Source organism: Aethalodelphis obliquidens, unplaced genomic scaffold (assembly GCF_003676395.1).
Source record: "Aethalodelphis obliquidens isolate GAN/ISIS:26980383/991018 unplaced genomic scaffold, ASM367639v1 scaffold2, whole genome shotgun sequence".
Classification (NCBI taxonomy): domain Eukaryota; kingdom Metazoa; phylum Chordata; class Mammalia; order Artiodactyla; family Delphinidae; genus Aethalodelphis; species Aethalodelphis obliquidens.
The window spans coordinates 51,423,077-51,444,171 of NW_020837946.1; the positions used below are offsets into that span (position 1 = coordinate 51,423,077).

A 21,095-nucleotide genomic window follows, 5' to 3' on the forward strand; every position below is an offset into this window, starting at 1 on the left:
TTTACTATTTTTCTTAATCCAAAGCAATACATGTTCATTGGTTTTTCTGTAAGTCAGAAAATAGAAACAAGATAACAATATATATAAAAGGCTCTCAAAATTCTATATTCCAAGAGATAATGAGTGCCGTTATGTTGGTATGAACTTTTCCTATTCTTTTTCTATTAAATACATATGAGAACTTAAAGGAGTAATAACCCCAAGGTACTGACCCTGAGAAGCTGTATATTTATTTTAGGGAGGCACGATTGCACAGATTACTTACAGAAGTTCTCTTTTGGAATTGCCTAAGGGGCAAATGTCTTAGGTAATTTTTGTAGACATCCTTTTTTCATTACGAAAGTAGCTTTCTTCTGACTTTAAAAGTAATAGATGCTTACTATAAAAAATAAAGACAAAGACATAGTAGTGAATGTAATTCTGTATCTATAGGAAAGTAAATTTTTTCAAAAGAAGACCATGTTATGCAAGACATAACCATTTTTCTCAGGTACTCAACCAGTCATATCTTGCTTTTGATACAAAAAAACTATTGCCTGTGTGTGTGTGTGTGTGTGTTTCATTAGGCTTAACTGATTGGCTCAGCTCTTTCCAAAAATTCAAGTCCATGCTACTGCTCTGTAGTATTTGGCAAAGAAATTCTAAACTGTTTTGCATAATAGTATATAGTAAGAATAATTGGATTGATTCCCAAGGTGACTGCTTTCAAGCAATGTTAATCTGATACATTTGTTAAAAAATCACAGACATACATATACACATATACATGTGTATGTGTAGTCTCTTTCCTTCATGGTGACATGTTCAAAAATATAAACTTATAAATTATGTAATATTATAAAGACCAGATAAATATAAGATTATATAATCCACTCTCAATTAGTAGCAGTTCTGGTATCCAGGAAGGGAAATGCGGCACTTCAGCCTAAGGAGAGCAACAGTCTAGGTCTCTGAACCATCTTTCCAGGTTGAACTGAATGTTCGCGTATCTGAACAATTGTAGAATGTACTGAAAACCATCATTTGTAGGTGACGCATCTTGCGTTTCCCATCTCTGTGTGAAATAGATAGAGGTAAAAATTACTCTTCAAGTCTTTTCAACTCCATCCTGTAGCTGGCCTTTGTTTCCTCTGTTCATATTGAAAACATTCCTACGTTTGCTTTGACCCTCATTTTTGTTTAGGGGGTTTAAAAAACCCTTGTTATTCCCCAGGGATTTGTTTGTAACCTTCTTCTCATGATACCTTTTCCTGGGTGATCTCACTGCTTCCCATTGCTTGAACCACTATCTGAACTTTGCACACTACCAAGGGTTCTCTCTTCCTTTCTGATTTGCAGGACCACTGTGCCTTCCTGTGTGCTGAGAAGGTTATAAAACTCACAGGCATCTTGAGTCCAGCACGTCCACTACTTACCTTATCGCCCTCTTCCTTGATGGTGCTCCTTCTGTGTTTCCCTACAAAGGGCAATGGTACCACTCTCTACCCATCCTGGAGTTACTCTGGATCCCTCTCCCTCATTCCTCACAACCAGTCCACCAATTAATTCAAACCTTAATCCCTTCTTGCTTCCAATAGCCTCCTTCTGATCTTTCTTTTCTCTGGTCTTCCACACTGCATTCTAGAGGGATTTTTCTAAAATACATATCTGATTTATCTCCTGCCTAATTCTTCAATGTGTTTGTTATTGTCATCAGGATGACATCAAATTTCCTCAGTGTGGAATACAAGGCCCCTTGTATTCTAGCCCTTGCCTGTGTCACAGCCTCGCTTCTTGCCATCCTCCACCAGATTTCTCGTGCTTTGGTCATTGAATTCGTTTTCTCGGGCTGCCATAACAAATACCACAGGCTGGGTAGGTTTGGTTTCTCCCAAGACCTGTCTCCTTGGCTTACAGATGGCTGCCTTCTGGCTGTGTCCTCACTTGATCTTTTCTCTGTGCATGCACATTCCTGGGGTCTCTCTGTGTGTCCCAATTTCCTCCTTTTATAAGGACACCAGTCATATTGGATTGGGGCCTACCCTAAAAGACTCATTTAACTTAATCACCTTTTAAAGACCTAATCTCCAAATATGGTTACATTCTGAGGTACAGGGAGTTAGGACTTCAACATATAAATTGGGGAGAGGGGGGACACAATTCAGCCCATAACACCATATGTGTCTATGTTTTAAAATCAAATATAGGCATTAACATACTCTGAAAAATAAATGCCAAAATACCAGTGTTGCCATCAGTATCACACTATGCTTGATCATGGCATATCTCTGTATTCTTGCAAACGTGGTTTCCTCTCTCCAGAGCTTCTCTTCACCTCCAGGCTAATTCTTCTGTGTTAAGACTCAGCTCAAGAGGGCAATTCACCCAATATCCTGAGCCTGTTTGCCTCTTCTCATTTCTCTGTGCTTATACCATCATGGCACTTATATATATATCACAACTTTAATTGTTAACTTCCCTTCCTCATGCCCCAAACACACCCTCACACGTGATATCACGCTCTTGGCTTCCCTAAGTCCCATCTAACAATGTCTGTGGCTTCCTAGGTAATAAATGTGCATGCATGGATGAATGGAGCTTCATTTTGTGAAGTGTGCACATGAAAACTGACGATGTAAGACAATAGACTTACTGGTGATGGCCATCAGTTCCTGACACTCCTTGGCTTTAGCTGCATGGCTCAAGTCTCTGACCCCTTCATCACATGACATTCTCCCTGAGTGTCTATCTTCACATGGCATTCTCCTCTCTTAACCAGGACATCAGTCATATTGGATTAGGGCCACCCAAATGACCTCATCTTAACTTGATTACATTTGCAAAGACCCTATTTCCAAATAAGGTGACAGTCACATGTACTAAGAGTTAGGACTTCTAGATATCTTTACGGGGGACACAATTTAACCCATAATGGGTTATGGGTTAAATGACTCATTTAAAACACATTATTTTGGGACTTCCCTGGTGGCGCAGTGGTTAAGACTCCGTGCTCCCAAAGCAGGGGGGCCGGGTTCGATCCCTGGTCAGGGAACTAGATCCCACATGCATGCTGCAACTGAGAATTCACATGCCACAGCTAAGGAGCCTGCCTGCCGCAACTAAGACCAACCAAATAAATAAATAAAATTTTAAAAAATGTTTAAAAAAACAACTAAAACACATTATTTTTACAATGAATGAAAAATGTAGAACATTTTACAAGTGCAGTGTGAAGCGTGGCCCCAAACCTTACACCTGAAATGGGAAGTCTAATGCAGTGACTATTAGGCAGTTTTAGAGAGAGCCTTGCTTTTTCCAACAGAGAGTTGCTTGGGGCCTGCTAACCCTGTACTTCAAATAGAACAACTGTTGCCATCATGTAACCCAGTATTATCCACCATGTAACCCATGCATTATTCAGTATAAACTATAAGATCTGCTGGACATTGATGTTTCCACATTTGGCAAAATAAGGGTTTTGGGGAAAATAGTTTTCTGGCAACTTTTAAAATTCTGTGCTTCATCGAGGTTTATATGTGAAAGAAGGGAAAAAAACATGTAGATAATATATTTGTGATAAACCTCATGCCATTTATCTGAAAACTGAAATAAATGAGTAGTTGTGCATTTCTACTGAAAAGTTACTTGGCTATCTTACTTATTTCAGAGAATATATATTTTTTCACTATAGTTTCCTTAGGCAAGTAAGAAAAATTTAAATTTTAAAAAAATTTTTTACTGGAGTATAGTTGATTTACAATGTGTTAATTTCTGCTTACAGCAAAGTGATTCAGTTATACATATATATAGTATTTTTCATATTTTTTTCCATTATGGTTTACTGCAGGATATTGAATATAGTTCCCTATGCTACACAGTAGGACCTTGTTGTTTATCCATCCTATATATAATAGGTGGCATCTGCTAATCCCAAACTCCCAATCCTTCCCTCCCCTGCCCGCACCTTGGGAACCACAAGTCTGTTCTCTGTCTGTTTCTGTTTCGTAGGTAAGTTCATTTGTGTTGTATTTTAGATTCCACATATAAGTGATAGCATATGGTATTTGTCTTTCTCTGTCTGGCTTACTTCACTTAGTATGATAATGTCTAGGTTCATCCATGTTGCTGCAAATGGCATTATTTCATTCTTTTTTATGGCTGAGTAATAGTCCATTGTATATATGTACCACATCTTCTTTATCCATTCATCTGTTGTTGGGCATTTAGGTTGTTTCCATGTCTTGGCTACTATAAATAGTGCTGTTTTGAACACTGGGTGCATGTATCTTTTCGAATTAAGGTTTTGTCTGGGTATATGCCCAGGAATGGGATTGCTGGAACATATGGCAACTCTATTTTTAGTTTTTTGAGGAAACTTCATACTGTTTTCCATAGTGGCTGCACCAATTTACATTCCCACCAAGACTGTAGCACGGTTCCCTTTTCTCCACACCCTCTCCAGCATTCGTTATTTGTAGACTTTTTGATGAGGGCCATTCTGACCAGTGTGAGGTGGCACCTCACTGTAGTTTTGATTTGCATTTCTCTGATGATTAGGAATGATGAGCATCTTTTCATGTGCCGATGGGCCATCTGTATGTCTTCTCTGGAGAAGTGTCTATTTAGATATTCTGCCCACTTTTCGATTTTTTTTGTTGTTGTTGTTATTAAATTGTATGAGCTCTTTGTATATTTTTGAAATTAAGCCCTTGTCAGTCATATCATTTGGAAATATTTTCTTCCATTCCTTAGGTTGTCTTTTAATTTTGATTATGGTTTCCTTTGCTGTGCAAAAGCTTATAAGTGTGAATAGGCCCCATTTGTTTAATTTTGATTTTATTTCTATTGCCTTGGGAGACTGATCTAAGAAAACACTGGTATGATTTATGTCAGAGAATGTTTTGCCTATATTCTCTTCTAGGGGTTTTATGGTGTCATGTCTTATATGTAAGTCTTTAAGCCATTTTGAGTTCGTTTTTGTCTATGATGTGAGGGAATGTTCTAACTTCGTTGATTTTCATGTGGCTGTCCAATTTTCCCAACACCACTTGCTGAAAAGACTGTCTTTTCCCCATTGTATATTCTTCCCTCCTTTGTCAAAGATTAAATTGTCCACAGGTGTGTGGGCTTATTTCTGGGCTCTCTATTCTGTTCCGTTGATCTATGTGTCTGTTTTTGTGCCGGTACCACACTGTTTTGATTAGTAGTAGTATTTGTAGTAGCTTTGTAGTATTGTCTGAAGTCTGGGAGGGTTATGCCTCCTGCTTTGTTCTTTTTCCTCAGGGTTGCTTTGGCAATTCTGGGTCTTTTATGGTTCCATATGAATTTTAGGATTATTTGTTCTATTTCTGTGAAGAATGTCATGGGTAGTTTGATAAGGATCACATTAAATCTGTAGGTTGCTTTGGGTAGCATGACCAAGAAAGACTGAAATATGAAGCTGACTTTGTACCATGCTAGAGTGGTCAGTAAGCAACCATAATTATCATGCAACTTGTGTCCATCTTTAAAGTGAGGATGAGACAGGCAAATACCTGTCAAAATCACATGGGATGGACTTTCTCTTTTTACCTTCATAAGTTTAGTTCTTCGTAATTAAATTCCAAATGTGAAACTTATTCTAGAATTTGCTCTACATCAGTTAAACTAGTTGACAATAATCAAGTCAGTGGATTATATAAATCCTCTATAACAACAGACCAATATTAAAGATTTAGTTTTTATTGGAAATTATTGTATACAATTTCATGGACATATACTATTTGTCATAAAACAAGTTTGCCAGCTGCTAGATCTAAATGAGCTAGGAAAGCAGAAAAGGGGCTCCTTCTTCCAAAGAAATTGGAACTAATTAGGGTTTCGAAGCTATGAAAACATCAGCATGCACACTGATATTTACTTGCAAATGAGAGCACAGTGAACTTTCCTAGTTTGCATTACAGTTAGGGATAAAGCAAGTACCAAGGTTATTTGCATTTATTTTTTGTTTTTTGTAGTTTAATTTTCCATTTGTTGAGACTTACACTGTTGAAGAAGTAAAAGTTCACCCAAGGAGTAACAGCAGTGGACACAATCCAGAGGAAGACGACGTACCACATGAAACTGCTACAGGAAGCAGTTTCCCTTGGAATGTAGATGGTGATTTAATGGAAGTTGCATCAGAGGTCCATGTTAGGTAAGTCTAATTATTTCACCATCTTGTACTATCAGTTTTGTGTCTGATAGACGTATAAATGGAAGTTGCTGCCTTATAACTATCAAAACAGGCAGTTGGGCTAATATTGTTTTAAATTCGTAAGTCAGGGAAGCATAAAAAGACACATGTACAATTTTAATAAATAAAGAAGTGTAACTGTATTTATTCACTAATTGTTATGTAGAACCAAAGCATTTTCTTTGGTTATGAGTCTCTACGTTGGCATTCTGAATTACCATTCTTCACAAACTATACAGATAATGTACGTCTACAATTTCCATTTTGAATTTTAAAAAATGGATTAAGATCTCAAACCTTGTGATGCCATCTGAATAGCAGATGGTTACAATTTAATCCCCCAGTCGTTTAAAATTTCCTTTTACCCACAACAAATACTGTAACACTTTGTGTTCAGCAGTTTGCTTTTATCGTCTTTCCAAAGCATACTTTACGTAAGAACAATTTTACATATTAACAAGAGCAATGGGTTACACACAGGCTTGGGAACATGCAAACTTATTGTTGATAAGCATTATGACTCCGTGGGTAGAAGAAGTGTGCAGGGCTCCCTGAGTAGCCTGCTAGGTGTGAGCTTTCTACATGCGTGGGTGACTGGGCTTTACAGGAATTACTGCTGCTGATTTATTAGGCCCTGCATTTTTTCCTAGATGGCAGCTCTGCCATGAATCGTATGCTCGTTGGCTAGCATTAGATTTCTATTTGGTATTGTGCACCACATTCGATAGGGGTTATGTGTGAAAAATAACAGAATGATAGGTTGATGAAATAATCATACATATTCTTATATTCTTTACAGAGTACACCCAAGACTTATCAATCTTTATGGAAAAAGCATGGAAGAAACGAATGATTCCGAAGTAACATGTAGTTGTTTATAAGAGGAATGTGAAAATTAGAATTTTAATATGAAGGGATACTGTCATGTTTTAAACAGATATAGTTGTTTATAAGAGGAATGTGAAAATTAGAATTTTAATATGAAGGGATACTGTCATGTTTTAAACAGATATTTTAGTAAGGAAAAAACTATTTTTAAAAGAAATTAAAATTGCTATTTTTGATGTTACTAAAAATTAGCTTCTAGGCTTTAAGACGTGAAATATATACAAAACGATTTAAATTCTGGTTTTTGGAAAGTATTTATTGGAATGGAAAGTAAATCTTTCATATACTTGAAATTTAAACATGATATATCAATATTTAACCTAGATTAATTCCAAAATGAACTAATTTGGATTCCTGGATTTGAGTCCATCAATTCTGATGTTAAATTTCCTATAGCCTGATGCCAACAGACCACAGAGTTCATGTAAGAAAGACTGTCCTGATTTCTTGATGAGGTACGTAATCCAGCGGTATTAAATTACACAGCTAGGAAATGATACAACCAGAAATAGTACTATTTTTTCAAAAGCTCTCTAATACCTAGACTACTTGCCAAAAAGAAAAAAGATGGATTTTTAAAAAAGTTATAGCACCACTTTGGTGAATAGTCTCTGAAAGTTGAAAACTCAAAGTGGTAGGGTTTTGAAATCCATAATACACATAAACTATTCAAAATATCTAACTGGTTAGAATCCTACCTGAAATGGTGTCATTTCTAGTAGGAAGGAACAAAATTTAAATTTCCTCAGGGATCATCCTTGAGAAAGCAATTCTAAATTTGGATTTGATTTTCCACCAATGAGCCTAGACATTTTCTTGAAAGAACTACTTGTTTTTTAATCATAAAAAAAAATAGTATCTTTTGTTCAAAGGGTTCTTTAAAATTGAATTAATTTCTATTGGTACACCCCCGAATGCAGGAGGTTTCGTGCTCATTGGGTCCCGCTGCTCAAATGTCTTCACAAGTTTCTGTGCATTTTTCATTCTCCAGCCACCAATTTGTGAACAGATAACTTACAGGAATTAAGTGGTCTGAGGAAGACAGCTGTTGGCAGGGACCTCTATGAAGTAATCCTCTTCCATAGTGGTAAAGACTGCCCTCTAACCTATCACTTCCCGTAACAGATTTCGAAAATTTGGCCACAACCTTCATATCAAGACAGATGTAGGGACAAATCAGAGGAAATTATATTCTGGTGTTTATCAGCATTTAGTTCATATGCATGAATAAGTATTACAAAAAGTGATTGTATTTGCAAATGAAGAGGTATTTTAGAGGCAGAAAAACTACTTCATTATAAAAAGTCTAAGATAACACCAACAAAAAACTTAAAATACTTCAGTCATCACTAAAACATGGAAATTTTGATGTCACATTTTTACCTGATACAAGCTAAATCTATATTTTTCAATTTTACAGTTAAATTTGCTTCTCTACCCTGAAGGAGAATGCTCTTATAGTACTGGTGAAAACACATTTCATACTTACATTTGAGGAGAAAGGAGTAACATCCAAACAAGAATTTGTTTATTTGCTGAATTTGATAGTCAACATTTTAAACAGTATCTAATTTGTATGAAATACTGGTCCCCAATATGTTCTTTGCAGAGCTTTGATTTTTAAAAATTAGTGAGGTACAGTTTTCATAGTTTACATATATCAGCTAAAGTGCAACATTCGATCTGTTTTAGAATATAAATTAGAATTCTAAGTACTGTTGTTTTTATAAACAAAAAATTTGACTAAAGATGGATTTTTACAATTTACTCTTCAGTACCTTTCCCTTGATAAAATTGTGTTATAGAAGGACTTACTGGATTTATACCTATATAAACATATTTTCTCTTAAAAACTTATGTATATATATATGTACAGAAAGAAAAAATCCATAGCTGTATAAACAATAATTATCCAGAAATTATCCCATTAAGCTCAAACCAGTGTATAACTTCAGTCTGAAGTTTGCTCATCAGGCCATAGTATTCATAGACTGCTGAATAAATGGTTGTTGATCAAAGGTTATAGGAAATATATTACAAATCAATGTCTTTAAAATATGCTTTAAAATGATAATGTTCCTCTTCTATTCATTAGAAAATTTGGGAACAGCCTTTCAAAAATTCTGCTAACTATTTCTAGAGAACATATTCCAAACAAGTCTCAAAGATCTATTAGAAATGAGTCCTTACCTATTTGGTGGAATTAATTTTACCAAAGCCAGCACATATGGTAAATAGTATTTCTTTTAAAGGAATGATACCTCAAAGTCCAAGTTTTCTCCAGTCGAGTTGTTTACTTCAACATAATTTTAATTCAGATGCACTCATTTCAAGGTATTGTCCAGGGATTACTTATCTTGGATAAGCTGATGCTTTAGTGTTTTTCTATCCATTTAAGAGCTGAAAGATTATCTTTTTGGATATATTAAAAATACTACTTTTGGAGTTATTTTCTCTTAGAATAATCACTGCTTGGATTTTTCATCTGCATTAAGACATAACATGTCACAAGGTCATGACTAAAAGAAGTACACAGAAGAAGTCTGAGGCAAAATTCACGGTTTCTTGTAAACAAACAATGTCTAAATTTGTTTTAGTATACTGTAACCTGAGTCTGTTATTCTCTCAATTTGAAAGAAGTCTTCAATCATCTTTACTGCTTTTACTGTTAATGTAACTCCAACTGTCTCTTCTGTTTTCTTGTTGTAGGATAGACTTGTACTGTCTTTTGAAGAAGCCAGCCTGAAAATAGCATTAGTCATGAACATTAGATATTTGGTATGAGTATAATAAGAGTCAATGTCAATTGTAGTCAGTAAAAATTAGTTTGGGAAATATTGGGTTAAAGAGCATTGTTTTGTTGTTACTGCAGGATTTCTCAGTGATGCACGCACTCTCCAAAATTGAAATCCAACATATAACGTGCAGTGTTTGCCCAATGCTTAGTTAGAAAGAACATCTTTCAAAACGTTTGTTATAGTTTGAACATTTGTTGAAGATAAGTTATCTTTAAGAAGGCATATTTTTCTAGAAAGACTGTGGTACTAAAGTTAAGAGAAATATGCAATCAATCAGTATAAGAATTAACATTAAAAATAAATACTGAAATGCTGAAATCTAGTAACGTGGGAGTCACAAGTTGGCTTTGAGAAGATCAAGAATGGCATTTTGAGTGGTTTAACAATGGTAATTATTAAAGGCTTACCTTCCACATAACATATGAAATCAATAAAAGTAAAATAAGTCCAAGTAGCAAGCTACTTAAAATAATCGCTATAGTGAAATGGCGTTTGGGTCTTTGATGATGTAGTCCTTCGAGTAGCACCTACATAAATTAATCAAAATAAAGAAACACCACTTTAAAACCTTGCCTCTATTTCGTTTGAAGCCCCTCCATGATCCCCAATAGTATTCAGAATAACCCATCCCATTCTCTTGCTAGTCTAACACAAACCATAGGAAACATTGGTAATTGTTTAGCAGAAACAGGGTGTGTAATGGGCCATATCTGTGGTTCTTCCTCCAATCCATCCTACGAAAATCACCTCCTGAAAGAGCTATGTCATGCCTTCCTGGCAGTTGTAGAAAATACCAATCCCCTGTAAAGTATATTAGGCTTGCCATGATTTTCCTGACCAATCACTAGCAATATTTTTTCCCACAATGTTTATGTTTTAGTTAAAAAGGTAATAATCTTACATGTGCAACATTCTCATCCTTGTTTAGTTCAATAACTTTTGGATTTGGCTCTGGAAAAGCTGTTGCTCTTATTTCAAACTTCAGGGCTCTAGTCTCATCCTGTTTAATAAATAAAAAAAAAAAAGATCACTGTAGCCTGATACATCGTTTTGTTTCATGAAAACACAGAGCAGGTAAGAATCATGAGAAACTACTTCTATTCTAAAGGTTTTCATAAATTATCTTCTCCGGTTTCACCATTTGTAGTTAATTGCAATGCAATGCTTCCTTTGGTTCCAAAGGCATGTCCTTGGTATTAATTTATATGGCATCATTTTGTTGAAATCCTTTTATTAAACACGGCTGCTGTGCAGAGAACTTGATTTAAATGCTTATAATATTTAATATTTAAATACTATTTGATAATTACCAGTGTATTTTTACCTTAGCTATTGAATTTTTATTCCCAAAGAAGACTTTCTTTGTCTGATAAACATTTCCTCAAATTAATTTTATTTGGGCTTGTTTTTCTTAATAGTGTTGTCATCTTTCTGCTCTGATCAAATACAGATTAGTGTACCAAATATCGTAATGAAAAAATCTGGTACAAATATTTATAACATTCAAAAATAAAATCAGTGGCTGACCTCAGAGCTTTACTGTCTAACAGAGGGCTTTGTCACCCAGAATCCAGAGCTTGGGCATCTGTGGACAGGCTCCACAGACTCTAAGGATCTTTGAAGTTGTATTCAAAATGGAGATTTTTTAATTTTTTCCTATGTGCGTTCATTAGGGTAGATGGATATATTCTTTTGTCAAATTCTTAAAGAGGACACTATGACCAACAAAAGTTAAAACTACTGTGTAAAGGTTATTTAACATTTTGGAGAGAACATGTAGAATTTTAGGGCTAAAAATAAATTATATACTTTATCTGGAGCAGTTTTTTTCAACAGGGATGATTCTGTACCCTCGAGGAGAGTCAGCTATGTCTGGAGACATTTGTGGCGGGCAGGACTTGGGAGGGAGTGTACTGCCATTTAGTGGGGAGAAGCCAGCTATGCTGTTAAATATCCTACAATGCACAGGACAGCCCCTGACAACAAAGCAGCATTTGGTCCAAAATGCTACTAGTGCCCACTGTTGAGAAGCCTGGACCTCAAAAAGAGTATGAAGGCAGGCTGCAAAAGTTTAAATAACTTGTAACTAAAACAGACAGCTCTTATTTCCCTGTCGGGTGCATGTTCCTCTTGCCCACCTTGTGGTAATTTCAACTACTCCTCTTAACAAAACATAATAGCTCTCATTTCCTTTAGCTTATTATGTGCTGTGCACTAAGTGCTTTATGAAAATCATCTAATCTGCAGCAACCCTGAAAAAAGAGATGTTACCCATATTAATCTGATAAAGAAACTGAAGAACAGAACTCCAGAGAAAACCAATGATCTCAAAGTACGTCTCATAAATATGCATACTGCTTCTTAGGAAGAAGTTCAACATGTATTTAGTTAATTTTTAATTCAACCTTTCATAGTTCATCTTCTTAAAAGCGTGTTTGTGTTTTACTGTTGTTGATAAATTTTGATGTTTTAGTTTGATTTTCTGGAAGTCTTAATTTTTAGCAAATACATATTAATAAATGTATACGATATACAATAGTAGGTTTTTAAGCATAAAGTAATTTGGAAAGAATTTTAAGGATATATGAAATGTTAAAGCAGCTAACTTCTCTAATTTGATCAAGGTTCATAAATAGTTGGACATGCTTTCTAAAATCTCTTAATTATAGTCTATTTACAGTCTTAGTAATCTGTTTAATTACTAAAGCCATTTCATTTAGACAGTGTATTTTGTAGTGATAAATGGAAAGAGTTTTGGAGTTTCACTCCAGATTTTACATTCATTCATACCATCTTAATTTGTTGAATGCCTCCTTACGTGACATCCTACCTGTATAAGATGGTCGCGTTTGTAGATTCTATATGAAATCTTCTCCACAAAGTTGTCACTGTATCATAGACTTACCATTTCTAAAATGGATGGCCGACCCTCCAACTGAATGTGAACACTGGCTTCTTTTCCACTGTCCATTTTCCCAAAATTGCATGAGAAAGTTAAACAATGTGGATCAGCTCTCATGCAGTACTTGAAAAGAATACAAAAGAGCGATGTTAAAATTTCAACATTTTAAAAAAAGATGGCTAAAATATTTAGATGGCTGAATATTTAGATGGCTAAATATACGTGGAGTTCAAGATCTGCTCCCCTTAGTGGCATTTTGCAGAAATTTATCTTGATATAAACATGGAATTAAAGATATGCTTTCATTAGTGGCACTTAAAAAATTGTCTTGTTTTAAACAAAACACAAATGTTTAGTAAATTAACAAAAACAAATGTTTAGTAAATTAACAAAAACAAAGTATTCGAACTAGATCACATGTTTTCATTATTCTTATGAACTTAATCTTCTGGGATAGAAAAAGTAAGACACCTAATCAGAGTCTTGCTACGTTACATGTTCTATGTTCATTGTAAAACTTGGATCATTTTAAGGGCTTTCTTGGGTTTTTTTCCCCATACATTCACTAAAATGAAAATACTGAAAATTAATTTCATGCCACAAAGGCCGTTCAGCTGAGAACAGCATCTTGACCCGCAAAGGGTCTGACACAACGTCTGGTTGGCATAAATTGGGCACTTGTTGCATAAATAATGAAAGTATATTGTATATATTTAACCCTGGGTGTCTCTCAACTCTCCAATCATGCCTGTTCCTCACACACAAGAACATTACCTGAACTGGCTTCTCTCCTATACTCAACTGACAGTTCAAAACCCCTTGGTTCATGGGTTTAAGTGTTTCAGTTCTGTAGGTTGGAAAGCAAAAACTACAACCTGAAAAATTGAAACTTACCAGTAGCCTCTTATCAGTCTTTGATAAAAATTTGAATATATCTTTCAGGGTCTCCATTGTGCCTTTTTTCTGCTCTAATGCACACTTTCTTTGGTAATTCTTAAAATGGCATTCTCCAACAGTAGTCTACAAAGAAAGAAAGAAAAATCTTATCCAATATTGGAAAGAACAACAGCTACATGGCTTTAAAACTTACCTTTTAAAGCTTACCTTTCCTGAAATATATCAAGTACTTATAAAATTGTGTGAAAATATTTTTTGATGTGGGAGAGATTAAATCTCTGTGGCAAAAAACGCAACAAAAACCCAGAAAAATTTTAAAGGGTTGGATATAGGTCCCAAATTGATCAAATGGCCTTAACTTTACAGAAATTAGGGCAATATGAAAAATGGACATTTGAACATTAGCATTATATTGAACATTTCTTTGGCTTTAGACATACAACAAAGTGTTCTAAAAGCATGCCCTACCATCTAAATCTGGGATTCAAGTAAGATTTTTAAGGATTATATATCAAATCTACTGAGTAGGTTTCTTTGTCGATTGTCTTAAAACTGGGAACGTAAAAACAATTCTGATAGAATCATCAACACAAGAATATTGATTCTTAAGTAGTTATTTGAATATTAATAAAAGGCTGAAGTATTGCTTTTTCAACAGTGGTCTCAAGCTTTATGGAGAATTCCACCAATTAAATTACTGCCACAGGTCCCTATCACAAAGAAAATCTACCAAAGATGGTAGAGCATAGTTCTTTTATTGTGTTAAGTCACATGTAGAGGTTCTGCTGTAATCCTGCCATTCTAATGCAATATTCAAAGTGTACACAGTAAATGCACGGTGCATTCGTAGTTTAGACTAAGTGTGACTGAAGTAACAGAAATCTCCATTTTAGCAATATTACTAAGAATAAAGGAAGGAACACGTTTTTACCTGGACATCCAAAATGTTGAACAGTTTATCAGTTTGGGGAATAAAAGAATTTGGTATCGTTATTTCCACACTAATATTTGGAGCCATGCTTTGGCCAGTGTTGATAACCTGATAAGAAGAAAGAAAATTTAAACACTCAAAAAATACTTTTTATAGAAGTACAGATACCAATGAACTTTTCAGGCGAACCCATATATTTCATGTAACATTTATAATGGTTGGGGTTTGGAGTTGGCAGCTGCACGGCAAAAGGAGACAGAATATCTATAGTCAGAACTTTAAAACGTTTGTTAATAATATAACTAGTCATTATTCCTAGACCTCTCCTTTTGGTGCCGATTAGACCAAACTGTCTACACTGATGGTCTACCGCAGAAGTAGTCTGAGGAAAAAGACATCAATAATATACAGTTGACCCCTGAACCACTCAGGGGGATTAGGGTCACTGACCTCAGCACAGGTGAAACTCCTAATATAATGTATACTCAGCCCTCTGTCTACCTGGTTTCTCTGTATGTACAGATTCAACCAACCGTGGATTGAGTAGTACTATAGTATTTACTATTGGAAAAAAATCCACATATAAGTGGACCCGTGCAGTTTAAACCTGTGTTGTTCAAGGGCCAACTGTACCTGGGTATGGCACATTATAGATCTAGAAAACCACGATCGGTTGTCCTTATAACTATCCCATGAGGTGGGCTGACATTTTATTATTTGCCATCTCAGGAAAATGCTGAGGTGTTAACGTTGTAACCAAGATGAAAGTTAAAAAGTGACAAGAAGCGGGACCAAAACCCAGGTATCCTAATTCTAAATTCTATGTGGGTTTCACAAAGTCACTCTGTGCCGAGAGAATCATCAGCAGCAGTAAGTGAATAAAAATATTTTAAATTCAGGAAAATTATAATGCTGATGCACTCATAAAATAAGAGGGTAGGTTATTGGGTTTTAGAAAAAAACCAGTTTTTTAATAATGCATAAGGGGAAGATATTTCATTATTGTTGATAAATCTGGGGTTTGCAGAACGCTGAAGAAGGAAATTGGGCCAAAATATGGCCTCCTGAGAACTATAAAACCAACACAGTAAGTCAGAAAAAAGATGTGCTACAATATCTAAATGAAATAGCATGACTCAAAGACCTGCAATAATCTTCTGAACGCACACGATGTAAATAGAGAGAGAGTACCCCTGGGCTTTGGGACAGGTGGTAACTGCCAGGCCTTGGAAGCACAGGGCAGTTGCAAAAGGCAATGTCAGCAATGGGGACCCAGCACTGCCCAGACCTTTAGACAAGGTCTTCCTGACGCCAGCAAATAACCAAGCTCACTTACAATATTCTTTATGCATGTTCGCCTAATAACATTTAGACCTCCGAGAACATCTTCATACTTGGACAAGTCACCAAGCCTACAGACTGAAAGAATCTCCATGCCCAGTCACTCCATTGTAATTTAACTAGACAATACTTGTGAACTATTATTTGCAACGTAATAAATAGGCCTTCTAGAGTCCAACTCAGTTTCTGTTTATCAGAGTACAAACCCCCACTGGACTGTGACAGGAGCATTTTGGGGGACTTCAAAGTAGAGGGCGACATTTTTCCAACACTAGGGTATACTAGTGTAACAACAACTTGAGTACGGACTCGAAAGAATTTTGAGGTCATTCTTCTTCCACAGATTGGGGCAGTGGCCCAGGAGTTTGCATTTTGGATAAGCACCTCAAGTGATTCTGATACACATTTTGAAAAGCACTGCCTTACAAAATATGATAATGTACCTAACGCAGATTCACTCACAGTCTGTAGATTGTTATATAGCTCTTGAGAATGTGTGAGCAGTGCTTTCGGTTCAAAAAATGTTTTTGTGGACATTATCTCCAATTATTCGCTCCTTATCAACACCCATGCTGTAACAAAAATTTCAGTTTGACGGTAAAAAGTGTTTAATGAAATTTTAGCTCTCTATTAGTATGTTAATACTTCTGGATGATGATGATACTCTTTCCTTTTTAAAAGGATTATTTAATAAATGATGGATCACTTGTCATGGGTCCTATACCAATGGCTTGAAAGGCTGACCAAGCAGACCTTAAATGGAGATGCGAAGGTAAAAGCTTCCTTTACTTGGTAAGGTTAGGACTTGTATGAAGCTTGGACCACGAAGAGGTTTCACTGATTTGCACCCAAAGATGCCTTTTCTTGACCTATTCTGATTTCTGCCTGCATCTTTAGCAGATTCAGTTCCTCCCATAACTTTGCCTATTTCAGGCATTACCTCTGTTCCCAGGAGGCACTTACTGTAAGGAGAGGTAGTATAAGGAGAGGTAGTATAAGGAGAGTGGGCTCAATAACAGGGACAAGATGAATGGGAGAGAAGGCGCAGGGGCCCACCAGGCAAGGGCATGAGCCCTGCTGCAGCTCCCTTCTCGCCCTCAGCCAGCTGAGGTGGCCCAAAGCGGAGGGACGCCACACAGATATGATGTCCTCTGGAGCAATGCATTGGTAACATTCTTTCAGTTTGCTACAAATATCAGCACAATCAACTTTTCTTACGTGGAAAGTGAAGTTCATTTTCTCTGCCATACACATTTCAGGCTCATTTTCCTCCTTTGGGCCATACACAAACGAAGTTGGGTTTACAAACCTGCCAGAAATGAATTCAGATTTAATTTAACTGTCTTATTTGATGAGGTATTAGAAACAGTCTTTCTCTCTAGTCTAAATATAGCATATCTCTTAAATATCCCTTAAATATGCCATCATTCAGACGACAGGTGCCTCTAAGTACCATGGAATACTTTTGGTTTCTTGTAAAGATAAGAATTTTAGGGAAAATGTAATGAAATTAGAAAGCCACGTGCTCTGACTGGGGTGATAATTTCTCTTCCCGCCAATATCCTTTGCCTTCCCAATACTACCTGCCTCACTCTAGTGACCACTCCTTCTCTCTCAGCCCTCAAATGCTTCACGCAAACCTGACGAATATGAGATAAATTCTTAGCTTTTCCCTAGGGCTCCAGTATCCTCCTGTATTTCAATCTAGCTGACAGATGTTTGAGTGATTTCTTATCACGCCCAACTCCTGCTGGCTGTTTGTAATGGACCCCAAGTCTGGGGAACAATTCAAACATCAAGAAGCAGGGCAAATTTTTGTTAGGATACAAGGTTGTCATTCCTTTACCTGAGATGAGACACACGCACGGTCAGTAATGAACTTTAAGACGTATTTTTCTAGGAAAATCCCGACTCCCCAAGTTGCTAATATTTGGCAGCTAACATGAGGTAATACGTTAGAGACTCTTTTACAAAGGAAAGAAATGAGAAATATTCCAATGTTGTAGATTTAGGCAGCTTGACAGTTGCAGAGCATCCCTTGCTCAAAATGAGACGTGGATGACGGAAAAGCAGGAGGACATACTTATAACAGAACCAAGGGGGCGAGGCGAGGTAAGCATTCGAACCCAGGCAACGTGCAATTGACTTCTCTTTGCTCCCCACTACTCGCCCTTGAATGGATTCCTCTTTCCTCCGCTGGTTTTCTCTCACAAACTGGAGAATCAGTTCCATCAGTTTCGGACACTATTTTTATATAACTATATGCCACCTTTATGGGTGGTTAAAAATGACTAGGGATGCTTTATAGTTAGGGCAACTAGAAGAGCTCATCTATTTGTCCTGTGTCTCATATTGTCTATTGCTTTAAAAATGCGGTTTTAAACAAAGATTAGTAGGCTCAATAATTTCCAGTAAAATCATGAAAGGTTTTCATGATACTCCTTTAATTCCTTCTCTTCACATCTCCTTCCTGAGTTATAGGAGGGTCCATTCAAACAATTACTAAAATTGTGAGGAATCAGTGACTGCGGGGCTGTGGGTATGGAACTCTGTAATTCACGGATATAAAGAGGGGACAAGGGAGCCGGCTCTCTTGTATCTCAATTCATCTGCCACGCAGGTAGATGCGGGGTCTGCACAAGGGCGATTTGGCCAACTTTCCACTTCTCTGAACTTCACACTTGCCCTGGCCACTGAGCATGATACAAAGTGCACGCTGGCACTCTGGGGCCCTGACCTGCACGGTGTACTGCTGAATGGTTGGACGTGGCCTCCTATTGGGCTTTTCCAGTAAGAAATCTCCTCCATTGGGGCATTAATTTGAGGTGGTCTCAGTGATGACTACAGAGTGGGTTAAAATAACGAACACCTAAGCAATGGGCTGCAACACCGAGGTAATTGTTAAGAGACAGAAACAGCACATGACCTTTTCTTAAAAAACTTTAAATAGGCTTTTGACCAGTAGTTTAAGAAGCAACAGAATTCAAAATCAGCTCAGAATTTTACAGGAGTCCTCCATATCTACTCACCCATGAACAGTTAGCATGACTTCATACTTTAGAGGTACTGTTAAAGTCACTTTGTTACGCTTCATGTTGCCTGTTTCTCCTTCATTTTCACTACAGAAGCAAATAGAAAACACCGTCTTAGAATCCAGTCAGCACAAAACTTCTCTTCAGAGGGAACTAGTTACGCCCCATGTATACCTAATGTACTTGGAGGTTGGTTTAAAAAATGCTTTTTGAGGAGCGGGGATAAAAGTAGACGCAGTAGTAAGAAATATTTATGTCAGAGTTGGCAGAAATTTGCTCTCATTATTTATGCTGTTATTTGCTTCTGTGCTATAAAACCCTATGTTAGAAGGGTTTTTTGTTTGTTTAACAGATCACATAAAGGAAGTTTTCTCCTGCAGACAATGGAACACAGCTCCATGGTTCCCCTAAGGTCACCCCCCTTTTCTCCCCCCAAAAGTCAGGGGTTCATTTCCTTTAACACAATTGTTTTTTCATAATGAAATATACCAGGCGGCATGCACTGTGATGTTGAGATCCTCTTCTGCTCTGCTGAGTGAGCTGGCATCCAGAAGAAAGCTAATATCTGTCTGAAAAACATAGGGAACGCTCATTTTAAAAATAATCTAGGCACAAATATACAATGGAATATTACTCAGCCATAAAAAGAAACGAAATTGAGCTATTTGTAATGAGGCGGATAGACCTAGAGTCTGTCATACAGAGTGAAGTAAGTCAGAAAGAGAAAGACAAATACCGTATGCTAACACATATATATATGGAATTTAAGAAAAAAAAATGTCATGAGGAACCTAGGGGTAAGACAGGAATAAAGACACAGACCTACTAGAGAATGGACTTGAGGATATGGGGAGTGGGAACGGTAAGCTGTGACAAAGCAAGAGAGAGGCATGGACATATATACACTACGAAACGTAAGGTAGATAGCTAGTGGGAAGCAGCCGCATAGCACAGGGAGATCAGCTCGGTGCTTTGTGACTGCCTGGAGGGGCGGGATAGGGAGGGTGGGAGGGAGGGAAGGAGACGCAAGAGGGAAGAGATATGAGAACATATGTATATGTATAACTGATTCACTTTGTTATGAAGCAGAAACTAACACACCATTGTAAAGCAATTACACTCCAATAAAGACGTAAAAAAAAAATAAAAATAATCTAAAGTTTGTTTTTACAATCTGAATTTTAGTTTTTCTTATTATTTATGTTCTGTGAAATACAGATACGAAATGATGTCCTACAAGCATAGGCTGACCCTCACTCAGAGAACTACGGGGAAGCTGTCGGGCCTGTGGCAATTTTAAAGCAGCAGCATTTCCACGAGTGACGTTCAGAGACAAAGCCTCCTCTGAATGTAGATAGGCAGGTCCAGACTGACAAAATTAGAGATGCTTTAACAACTTGAGTGGGCACTCTTGCCAGAAACACCTTTGAGTAGAGGACAGGTGACATGCCTGGCAGATAGGACCACCCGGGGTGGAGTTGGGGGAGTGTTGGGGAAGGGTGAGGCTGGGCAGCGGAATTGATTGACACATTCACCCGCCCGTCCTGACACAAACAGGCGCCCCCTTCTTTTTCTTTCTTTTAAACAGTGAACATTGCCAAGAATATAAACACAATCTCAAAGATCTCAAGCCCAGTTGGTTTGGGTTTTATTTCATTTAGCTACTTACTCTTAGTAAATAATAAAAACGACAACAACAAATTATTTGCATGCAGCAGAAACATAAGGAAACAGAAAATATTTTATATTCATGTCAGTAACAAAAACTATAAATGCTAAGTGCTTACCCTTGATAGATGATCTACATATATATAACCAACCCTGCAGTCAAGTTTTACTATGCCAGAGCTGTCTGTTACTTCGCAGTTTATTTGTTTCTCCTCCTAAAAGGAAAATGAAATAACTGGTTTAAGTAGGTAAGGAATGAGAAGTTCATAACATATGTTTAAGGATGGTTTTTGAAAAGAAAATCATCCCTGAATACTTTCTTGGAAGACTAATTTCTGTTTACTTTGGGGATAAATCAATAGGAATATAAATACACTACATAAATATGTGTGTACAAGTATAGATTCATTCTAATATTCACATATATTCTCCACAGAATAATTCC

General features: G+C 36.7%; 2 protein-coding genes across 5 annotated transcripts in view; one reads left to right on the plus strand and one right to left on the minus strand.

The window, feature by feature from the left end:
- Positions 1–7,128, plus strand: part of CERKL (CERK like autophagy regulator) — a 148,272-nt gene extending 141,144 nt beyond the window's left edge. For all 4 annotated transcript variants that reach the window (XR_003437115.1, XM_027126728.1, XM_027126737.1 and 1 more), the window contains 2 exons: positions 5,976–6,154; positions 6,993–7,128. Coding sequence is in view for 3 of the 4 variants with exons in the window: in XM_027126728.1 (XP_026982529.1) it covers positions 5,976–6,154; positions 6,993–7,074 (261 nt within the window). In the remaining variant the exon portion in view is untranslated. The remainder of the gene's footprint in view (positions 1–5,975; positions 6,155–6,992) is intronic.
- Positions 7,129–9,132: 2,004 nt separating this feature from the next.
- The window catches only part of ITGA4 (integrin subunit alpha 4), an 83,132-nt gene continuing 71,169 nt past the window's right edge, over positions 9,133–21,095 (minus strand). Inside the window, exons 19-28 of the mRNA XM_027126725.1 lie at positions 20,770–20,865; positions 19,472–19,551; positions 18,980–19,069; positions 17,169–17,259; positions 14,610–14,717; positions 13,676–13,801; positions 12,785–12,904; positions 10,781–10,879; positions 10,287–10,406; positions 9,133–9,823 (exon numbers count right to left, since the gene is read on the minus strand). Of these exons, the coding sequence (XP_026982526.1) occupies positions 9,725–9,823; positions 10,287–10,406; positions 10,781–10,879; positions 12,785–12,904; positions 13,676–13,801; positions 14,610–14,717; positions 17,169–17,259; positions 18,980–19,069; positions 19,472–19,551; positions 20,770–20,865 (1,029 nt within the window). The 3' untranslated portion in view covers positions 9,133–9,724. The remainder of the gene's footprint in view (positions 9,824–10,286; positions 10,407–10,780; positions 10,880–12,784; positions 12,905–13,675; positions 13,802–14,609; positions 14,718–17,168; positions 17,260–18,979; positions 19,070–19,471; positions 19,552–20,769; positions 20,866–21,095) is intronic.